At 38.9% G+C, this 11255-nt stretch overlaps 1 protein-coding gene across 1 annotated transcript; it reads right to left on the bottom strand.

Moving 5' to 3' along the window:
* Positions 1-1141: 1141 nt before the first annotated feature.
* Positions 1142-7284, bottom strand: si:dkey-21e13.3 (uncharacterized protein LOC100150043 homolog). Its single transcript, XM_042507514.1, has 5 exons — positions 7093-7284; positions 3452-3559; positions 1999-2121; positions 1716-1841; positions 1142-1614 (listed from the first exon to the last, which is right to left on the bottom strand). Exons 1-5 carry the CDS (start codon positions 7184-7186, stop codon positions 1142-1144), a joined length of 924 nt encoding a protein of 307 aa, XP_042363448.1. The 5' UTR covers positions 7187-7284.
* Between the last annotated feature and the right edge of the window lie 3971 nt (positions 7285-11255).

The raw sequence follows: 11255 nt of genomic DNA, 5'->3' as shown, positions 1-11255 counted from the left end.
TTTAACAGATTTACCGTCAAAGGGTAAATGCTCAGTTTAAGCTGGACACAAACCACAAAAAGTCAACCAGTTAAATCTATGTAAATATCTGAGTGTCCACTGTACAGTCAGGGAGCTTATCATTTGTTTCAGTCTAAAGCCGCAAAGTCACAAACTGGTGTTTCATTTCTTTAAAATTGGACCTTACAAAGACTACAAAGGTTTCTACAAGGCACATGCACGCCATCTAGTGTTAAACTCTAGTGATGGCGTTTGTTCAGAGAGGCTGTACATGGCAGCTTAACAGTCAGGCAGAAAGGGTAAAACAAGAATAGAGAGAAACACCCAGGTTGATCTGTTTCCACAAGGTTTCCTCAGACATTAGAGACAACTTTTGGTGTAGGGCAATAGTTTCAACCTTTTTTCAATAATGCACCCTCTTTGAAATATGTTTTCTAGCCTTTTACCCCCCGATGAACAGTTTTTTTGGTCAATGTGAAGGAGGTTGTGTTTGTTGCAGCATTTTACAGCCATTAACGATTGCATTTAAGACAGAAATATTGACATTTATATTTTTTTTATTAAACTTAGAATTATTTAGGGGATTATGCAAAATTAAATTAAAGTTAAATTTTTACAAGGAGTTTGAGTTATCTTGGGATAATTGATCAGTTGATCACATGAGATTAGATCAAATCAAATCAGTGGAACACAGGAGCAGCTGCTGCAGAGAGAGTGAATGCAAACTTTTAGACCCAGCACAATGAACGGTTAAGTTTCACTTTTATTGTACCTGAAGTTCTACTGCTCCGTCTGTGCCCAGAGTATGCTCTGCACTCTGAAAGTGTGGAGCAATTAATAACTAAATGGTATATATATATATATATATGATTCAACTATTGCAAAAAATGAGTACTGTGCGGCAAAAGTCGCTGAAATGAGCTGCAAAAAATCAAAATGCCAACAAATGGAACAAAAATATATGTAAAAAAAGTCAGCAGGTATAGAGTTTGCAGTTTGAATATATCCAAGTTTGTCCGTCCAGGTTTCTCGTGTGTAAACATTCCCCTGATATTTTGCTGTGAACCAATAATTGGTGTCATTAGGCTGGTTGTAGTATTCTCTTTAGAGTTTTATACACCAGTTTCCAGTTTTTACGCAGTCAGAGGAAAGTGTGGAACACACGAGTCTTCAGACTTTTCGTCCGGGGAACTTTTTTCGTCGAAAACTTGATCACCTTGTACAGATTGGAACAGCTTCCCAAACTGGAGAATGGGAACCACCGAGCCGTCCGTTTGTTCCCATGAAGGCTCCAGAAAGAGGAGGAGCAGCGCTGGAAGACCTCGATGTTGATGGCGTACTGACCCGGCGCCCACTGAGACACGCACACCAGAGTCACCGAGGAGGCGAAACCACAGGTGTGAGGAGAGACGCCGTGAAACACCGACTCCCCCGGCCTCACAGATGTGCCCCTCTCCCACACCATGCCCGCCTCCTCCGCCACGCCCATACCACTGAGGTTACACAGGGCCTGAAGGCACACCTCCTCCAGGGCCTCCTTGTCGGGGAAACGGAGCAGGATGGCAACGAGACGAGGCACCGCACCTCGACGGAGTAACTGTTCCTGCAGCTTAGCTGAAGGCGACAGAGGAAAATATTTGTTAAGATTGTGTCGGAAGAAAACAGGAGGCCAGTTTCTAAAACTCATCAAGAGATGTTTTGTTTTGGTTACTTACAGCTGTCGTAGGACATACGTGAGATCGCTCTTATAGCGTGAATGAGCAGCTCTTGGTCTGTACTGGTCAGCACAGACAGCAGAGCCGTAACCAAACCAGCATCTCCGAAACCTTTACGAACCACAGCTGACAGGAAGCAAAAACAAATGAACTTTAAACCACACTAAAAAAAAAACAAAGAAAAAGAGGAAGAAGGTCCTGCCAACAGGAGACGGAGCTCCTCTGAATCAAAGCATAAATAAATGAATAAACCAACCTGTATCTATCTGTATAAATAACTTACATTCCTTGGCGAGTTCAGCCACCAGTTTGGCGGTCAGCAGGGTGAGCGGTCCTCTGCTCCTCAGAGACAGAGCCAAGATCGGCAGGATCCCACTGATCACCACCTGCTCAGCGGCGCCTTTGTCTGGACACAGGTGGAGCCACACATGTAAACACAACACTGATACAAATACACACTAAACATGACAAATTATCTTCATTTTATGCGGTCAGCACCAAGGAAGAATTTGGGTAGAAAGATAAAGTTGCATGAAGTCTGTCAAGCTTTTGAATAGATGAACTTTACTCACTTTTTAGAAATCCCCACTGTCAGCTACAGCACGTTATCAGGCGAAATAAGTGACATTTCAAAGGTTACGCAGTGCAGCACTACATTTAAAAAATTCGTAATAAAGGAAACATACTCCGTGTAACGTTAGACATTTTTCACTGTTTTTATGAACTTATTTTAAAAATAGCCAAAACAAAGTTAATTAAATTTTTTCACAAACATTCTGTTTATTTATTTATCAACTCTTTTCAGGCTTTGAAAACATTTTGTTTTCAAATTTATAATTCATACAGCAATTTCATGACTGTGGGAGTCCTCGTTATATAAAATTTTATTTATACATGAGTGATGAAAATTAGATATCCCAAATTCTCTCCACAAAACCCTTTTAACTATAATATGTCAACTATATGAAAAAAAGATTTAAAACCTGGATTTATATAATGTTCTGATTTCTGTTCTGGAAATGCATGCAAATAAGTGCATATTTTAATTCAATAATGCATCATTTGCATATTAAAGAAATAAAATGTATGATGACTTGTAATGACACAGATAATTACCTTACTGTAAGGAAAATTTTGGGGATGTTTCATATGAGTTATTAGTTACTTTTATCAGATTTTAGTCAAAATGTTTACCCAATTCACCTGAAGTGTCTCCCCTGAGCAGAATAGCGACTTGCGTCAGTTTCAGCTTTACTGTCAGCGTGATCTCTGTGACCCGTCTTTCCCTCCTCCGCCTCTCTATCCCCCCTGTTGCTCTCTCTCGCTGGGAGACACAAATACAGCTTAACGTCTCCCGAGGACTTACAACTGTCACACACCTGATCCCTTCACAGCCTCTCAACCCCCGGCTCCACATCCCTCACCGCTGTGGTTTTTGCTGCAGGTTTTATCATTTTTAAATGTGGAGCTGGTGTGATATCACTGCCACTAGGAGTGGGAGGCATAAAGTATGCATGTATGGAAACATAAATATGTAAATTGCGTGTGGCAGCAGGGCTGTCTGCATTTTGCAATTCAAATCGCATAAAATGAAAGACAAAAAAATAACCCTGAAACCCCTCATTATACCGTGAAACCTATGATACATTTAATAACATTATAGCTGTTACAGGTTGTAAAATAAGCTCCAATTATAAATGAAATATCACAGTGATAAAGAGTGTTAATGAACTCACTCTTCTCCTTTATGTTGGTTAGCACAGTGTTCAGATGTGGTTTAAGTTCGTCTGCAATCAGCTCCAAACCGAGGACTCTGATGGCGCCTAATGCGTTGTTCAGGTTGTCTGTGGGAAGAGACATATAAAGAGCCATAAAATGAGGCACGGGTAGAAGGCCAGCAGGTATGAATGCTGCATGGGAAAGTAGGAAAAAGCTGCAGCTAAATGAGACAGAAGCAACGAAAATATATATTTCAACATATCCTACTTGCAAAACAACCAGACGTCTTCTCTTTCGAATATAGATTGGAGCTTTTAGTGGTTGTATGTTGGTCTTTTTTAAAATCTTCAGCCACCTGAGCGGTTCTGTGGCCGGCTAAATGCTAACAACAGCATACGTACACACAGATGTTTAGCAGGTATAATGATTATAGTTATTACTGTTTGATTTAACTGTTAGCATACATGTTATGCATTTAGACTACATGGCAGAGTACGCCTGCAGGTGCACTGTGGTCTCAACATAAGCGGCAGCTGCCGGTGGAAACGTGTGTGAGGGCTGGCTTGATGCAGACCCATCAGACGCTGCCTCTGGATGACCCGAAAACGGCATTGTTTTTATTCTGTTCATTCGGCTTAGAGCTGTGAACAAGGACATAAAATGATAGGGTGAACCATGATTTTTATAAATTGAATCCACATTTTGACCATTTTCATGTGTTACAGCTGATTCTATGTTTTTAATATCAAATTCTGCTATTCCATCCTTGTTTTTTATAATGCAGAAACCACAGGGCTCCTAAATGCCGTCCAGAGCAATAATGACGGAACAGCACTGTTGTTGTTAGCACTGTTCTTGCTGTTATCACTTGGCAGGTTTCCATTAACCCTTAAATTGTGCAAATAGAAACTGCAAAAATTATGCATTATTGAAACACATCAATTTTGAAAAAATGATCGCAAAAAGTTTTTGTGCTGCATGTTTTTGCATATTTTGCAAAACTGCAACGGAAACAATTTTTTCGCTTTTATAGGTCACATGATGTTATGCCTAAGCGCTTTTCTGTAGAAACTGGCTCTCAGGGACATGATGCAGCAGGCGCCACAAGAGGTGTTATTGCATCACATAACTTCAAAAGTTGAACGGATCTTCTGGAAGGCCTCCTAGAAATCCCTCATACATGCCTGTTCCCAGGTTTAAAGGGCTTGCTTTTCCCTTAGCACTTTCATAACAGGCATATGTTACCTTTGATTGGAAATAATGACAGTTAGTGCTGTTGCGGTGCAACAGAAATAACAGAAATCTTGGAATGTCTTTGCAAGAGAAGTCGCATAACGTCACTCAGTGGAAACGCAGTCATCATGCAATTGTTGTTTGAAAGTATCACTAAAGTTTTGTGCAAATCTGTAATGGAAACCTGCCTACTGTTAGCTGCCAGCTGTCAGCTCTGCCATGTTGAGAGCCTTGTGCAGGCAATCCCAGCTCAGTGTGAATCATAGATCCGCTCTGGATGTCACAAACAGCCCTTTTAAATGAATTTACTCGTTCAAATTAATCAAAGCACTTTTACAGCTGAGTTGCAGCACCAGTCTGGAAGTAATAGACAGCTGCCTGTGACCAGCTGCCCACAACAGTTTCACATTACTGACCGGACCGACTTTATAGTGAGTGCTTTGGTGAAGGACACTTCAGCAGGAAACAGCAGTTTTCTGGTCAGATTGTTTCATCTGTTCGGAGCAAACGTAAAACCCTCCAGTCTCCAGCCATTTGAGTGGTCTTTCAATTAGTTTATACAGAGGTCAGTGAACAGAGTGACTGGAGGTAGTAATCACTGTGTTCATTGTATGTTGTAGCCCATTCACCGCAAAATTCATAGCAGCAATTGGTCTCCAGTTTTTTCCATGTGATTTGGAAATCAGTTAACTCTTGAAACTCGTTCAAGTTGTGGAATCCATTAAAAGTTACAGTGTAATTAAACCGTACTTAACCTGCATGACCACACAATGGTGGTGTAAATTGGCCAAAATCAACACAACATTGATGTTGTCTGTGATATAGTACACAACTCAAACAATTTCTAAGCAGGTACTATTTTTTTCATAAAGAACTGAATGGGAGACAATGGCTACCTAAAATGGTAGAGCAAAGCATTAATTTAAAAAAAAAATAAATAAAAAACTGTACTTCAATTTTGTCACTGAAAATCCTTTTAAATGCATCCCCGGCCAATCTGCCTGCTTGAGCAGCAGCTGTGTGTTGCAGAACCTGTTGATTTTTTTGGAGCCCGTGTTAACAAGTCAGAGCAGCCATACTGCCTGTGTGAGCAGTGCTGCTCAGCTGCGGCACATTTAGAGATTCGAGGTCTTGCTGATTTTTTTTTTCCCCCCAATGTGACATGCTTGATTTTTAGCAAAAATAGAAAGTGAAAATGGTGTTTTGATGGTCATACTGACTTTATACCACCTGTCACCGCAGTGTCATTGTGTATGTCTGTCACATTTTTTACATTTTCACATTTTTACGCTTAAATTAACCTTTTAAAAGAAAGGAAGGATTTTTTTTTTTATTTTCATTTTACCATTGGTAATTGAACCCCAATTTGACCACAGTTAGCCATAAATATTGATTATTGCTATTTATTTATTAATGTTCAGAGAAGTTGTTATATGTATGTTGTTATGCGTGTTATTTGAAGAAGTTATGTGCTTGGTGCAATGTTGCCTCCTGGACTCTATTATATACTACTGCACTTTCCCATGAATAATGGTGCATTGATATGTGACAAGTAATTGATGATTGATTAATCGGTTGTAAAAATTTAATCGAACATGTGAAATGTAATAAAATAACTGATAGGATAAGCAATGCTATCAAAATATATGCATGATTTTGTATTGTTTGAAATAGGTAACTTTATTGTGTTCTTTTTTTCTAATAACAGAAATCGATTAATTGATCTTTAATTTTACCAATAATCAATTAAGGAAAGTGCTTACAATTTGCAACCCTAGTGGGGTATTTTATGTTTTTAGTTTATATATTATGTGAAAAAGTGGGCAGTTTTTGCTCAGTTGATTTGCATTTTTTTGGCATTTGCAATTTTTTGTGTGGCAATATTGTATCAATACACAGATGCCAAGTATAGATTTTTGTATTTATATAAATTATCATCTAAAATACGATTTAACTTTTGATAACCTGTTAAAATTAAGATCAGTTGCTTTTTTATTTTTACTAGATACATTTTGTGGCAAAAATAAAATATGTAAGGGGGATAAACAGTATAGTTAGAAAAAAGGTATCAAATTGCAATGAATCATGTTGCAATCTTCAGCAGATCGCAATAATATTATGTTGTGACTTAAGTATCATGCTTAAATCATAATGTGGGGCCTCTGGTGAGTCCTACCTCTCAAATTTTGTTGTAATTTTGTGTCTTTGTGTCTTTTATTCCTGTGGTAGCTTTGCTGTAGTTAAACTTCTTCCAGTGTGAATTAATTATTATCCTGCAAAGCGTCCCCAACACACGTGTGTAAAAGTGTGTAGCTTCTAGAAATAGATAAAAGTTAATACAACTACATTTAAGTCAATGCAAACATCTAGATCCCACATGTACCGGTACCCAGTAAGACATAAGTAACCATGCTGCTCCACTCACCGTTTGGTGTGTAGGGTCGCAGTTGACTGGACCTGCGTTTATCCCTGTGGGAACGAGCGTACGTGTACACGAGTGGCACATTCGGGTGTCCCATTCTGCTCCCTGCAACCGCTGCTGGTGAGAATTTCTCAAGCTGACATCCTCATGCAGAAATCACTGCACATTTTTGGTGTTTTTCTCCTTTTGCTAGATTTCTTTCGTTTAGCGCCGGCCTTTGGTGTCATTAGCTGCTGTGAGGAAATCGACCTCAACCTAAACTGCCTCTCGCTTTAATCCTGCAGCCACACAGTTCCCATCTTGCACTTTTGTTTTGTGCAAAAACAGTTTTGTTTTTTTTCTGCACGCCCGTCTGGATGCGTCTTCCCTGTACTCCAGCTGGCTCTGTCCCCTCTCGGGGTTAATACGGAGCAAATCCTCACTAAAGCTGTTCCCTCTCCCCCTCCCTGAGTGTGTGTGTGTGCGGGTGCAGTTAAGGTATTAGCACTTGGCTGACTCTGCTGACTGTGTTCCTGCCGCGCTAAAATCTCCCACAATGCTTTTCAGCTTCTAGTAAATCCGAGCCAAAGCAACAACACGGACAGGTGCGTACCTGGCATCTGTTTTTGTACACAAGTGTATTATCAGATGGCATTTTCCCAAAAATGGAGGTTGGACTGCAGTGATGTCTCCATATCATTTAAAGGAACAGTTCACCCTAAAGTCAAAAACACACATTTTTCCTCCCACCTGTTGTGCTTTTTATCAGTCTACATTGTTTTGGTGTGAGTTTTTGAAATATCGACCGTAAAGATGTCTGCTTTCTCTCCAATACAGTGGAACTAGATGGCGTCCGGCTTGTGGAGCTCAAAGCACCAAAAAATACCCTTGAAACACTCGACAGCAATGTCTCTTCCCAGAAATCATGACCCGGTTACTCAAGACACAACACGAGATGTAAACGTTTATAGCATCGACCTCGGCTGAGCTGTAGCATTATCTAGCTCAGTGATGCTAGGTGAGCTAGCAGCGGATACACACTTCATCATACGCGGTGATACGGTCAGCAGGTGTCGTTTAGTACAAAGAAAATAGTTCCTATATAAAAAAATTGCTCACAACGAGGTCTGTAGATTATCTTGGGTAACCTGGTCATGACCTCTGGAAAGAAATGTTGTATGAAAGCAAATAAAAGACATGAGTGGGCTATTTTATTTAAATAAAATCAAAGCCCAAAAATGAAGTACATTTTTACTTTACAAACCATTTATCCAAATGTATTTGATCTGAATTTACTTCTTTGAAATTAGAATATGAATTTTCTTGATTTGCAATTTTTGAAGGTTATTTAGATATTTTTTGGAATATTTTTCATCAGTGTTCACAGATTCAGATCAAAGTATTAAAGTTTCAGAACTAAAAAAAAAAAAACTTAAATGTTTTGGATCTGTATTTGACCAATCATATTTGAAAAAAATTTGGGGGGGAAATTCTAATTTAAAAAAAAAAAAAAAAAAATTTAATCTGAATTTGTGATCATCGATATAAATAGATTCAAATTCAGTTTTTGGAACTGTAAATGTAGTAAATCAAGAGATTTGGTGTTTTAATTTCAGAGAGGTGAATTCAGGTTTATTATTTTATTTATTATTAGTAAAATATTTCAGTGCTGTAAATTTACTGATGTTTAACTTCCAAAATATTAAGTATTTAGTGGCTGTTAAAATTAAAACCCTTAAGTCTCTTATTTGCTTTCATAAAATTGCTGTTGAGTGCCATTTAGTTCCATTATATTGGAGAAAAGGCAGACATCTCTACGGCCGATATCTCCAAAACTCTGCAACTCACATCAAAACAATCTGTACTGATAAACTGCACTACAGGTAAGAGGAAAAATTTTAGTTTTGATGGGCTCGACTGTCCCTTTAACTATTCTAAATTGACGTTATTTACATCATCAAAATATGTTAGGTGCCCCAACATGATCCTCCCATGACTTCTCAATTTAAAAAAAAAAAAATGTCCTCACCATACTTTACCCCTGAGCTCTGTACTCACACAAATTCTCCAGTTTTTGTCACCTAAACCCCCAAATTTGACATATGAAGCCATTCTCTCTTTTTACACAATGATCAACAATATTTCGGCACAGCTTGCTCTATTTACAACATCTACTACAAGACAATAACAGCATCAGAGTGGTTATGAAAAGTAAATCTTTATATTTAACTCTTGAGGTTCCAGTGTAGTGTCAACAGTCTAGTACAGAACCACAGATGTTCAGTCAGAAGTCCAATAAATACAACAAGGTAACAGGAGACATTGAACCACCAGCAAAAAAATATAATCCAGACCTCTGATATTATTTGTTCTACATAATGAGCTCTGTGTTCAACATGTTTACATTTATACATCCTGGGGGATTTCTGTCCGTTCACTGAAAACACAGCATAAAAAAATAATATAATCGGAGTTAGACTACACACATACAAAACCTGCTACTAAAGAAACTGAGGGTACACTTACAGGAACGCTTTGAAATTTTAGGAAGTTTGCCAGTTCTTGCCAAGGGTTAGAAGAGAAGATTGATAACCGCTCACACCGCTCTGTACTGTAAATACGCAGCAGCAGCTGCTTAGCTTTGCATACATATTGCCTCTGTCCAAAAATAACTAAATCTGCCTTCCAGAGCGTCCAAAGATCACTAATAAACACTTTATATCTTATTTATTAAATCTGGATAAAAGGCAAAATGTAAAACATTTTATGAGACAAGAAATTGTCTTGCACAAAATAACCAGTAAAACCACCACTTTAATAAAACCACCACTGTATGGGTCGTCATGACAAGAATAACTGTAACAATAACTTTAAATATACGCTTTAAAAATTGTTTTACGTTGACGGTGGAGTTAACACCCCGACTATAACGACTTCATGTTGAGATCAGTTTCAGAGCAATTTGGTTAAAGATAGAAACACTGACATCCAATAAAAATTCATCTAAATCAGGGTTTTGTTTTTGTTATTAACGGAGATGAGGAGGCCCTTATTAATAGCTAATGCTAGCAGGTATGCTAACTAGCACTACCTCAAAAATATCACAAACCTATATTTGTCTGACAGGGTTCCCATGGTCATGGAAAATCTGGAAAAGTCATGGAATTATTTAAAATTGTTGAATGTTTTTGGAAAGTCAGAAATTTGTTGAGTTTAATGCCATTGCTACATGTCTCTTGCATGGATAACCGTCCAGGTAATACAACTATAACAAATGTATTTTCCGCAGCTCTAACATGCGTCAGTGTGTGACCTTTTCTGATACGTTGAAAATATGCTGGGAAAGTGGGGCAAGAAAAAAAAACTTTATTATGGGCTCTTCAAAAGTCGTGGGAAAATTTGGAAACTTTGGCCATGAAAATGAGTGGCGACCCTGGTCTGGTTTTCTATTGATTCTCTGAGTAACGTACAAGGTCATTATTTTTGATTTTCCTAAGAATTCAGCACGTGCTGGGCGCCACTGCTTACAGAACGATATCGTTCATCAGTGACGATGCTGACGCTGTCGTGTCCTGAATACTATTTTGGGGGCTTCGAAGCTTCGGTGATAATTATCCGTAAATATTCAATGTTTTTTAAAGGACTTGATGGGCGCAGCGGCGGGGTTTTGGGATATTAGTAATCAATCATATTCATAGATGCTAATCAGCCAACACAACTTTGGAAGGACTTGATGCTCAGGTGTTTAATCGTTGAGTGTTAGAGTTACTGGTTGGCACATTTTGCTAATTTTAAACACCCAAATTTCCGGTCTGCATGCTGAGCTAACTGCCTGCTGGCTCCAGCTTCATATTTACTGTACAGATGTAAGAGTGATATTAATCTCCTCTAAATCTCCACCAGAGTGAATAAGTAAATTTCCCAAACTGTCCAACTAGTCCTTTGAGTTGGACTTCTGGGCGTAACATTACGTTGACGCTGAGCTCAGCACCACGCTCAGTCCAGCTCAACTTGTGCGGAGCTTTCGTCCCGTCGCTGAGTCTCCTTTAAATGGGACCGTGATTTGATCTTTGGACCTGGTGTCAAACAGTTCCAGCTGCATTGAGCCCACCGGAGACCGTCTCATATCCGACAGAAACCAGCGTGAGGACGTTACTCTCCACGTCGTCCGGTTTGCACGTCGTGTC

The sequence above is a fragment of the Plectropomus leopardus genome, chromosome 19, assembly GCF_008729295.1.
Source record: "Plectropomus leopardus isolate mb chromosome 19, YSFRI_Pleo_2.0, whole genome shotgun sequence".
Lineage (NCBI taxonomy): Eukaryota > Metazoa > Chordata > Actinopteri > Perciformes > Serranidae > Plectropomus > Plectropomus leopardus.
Note: the sequence above shows the minus strand (reverse complement) of the source record. Positions and strands in the feature narration are given on the sequence as shown.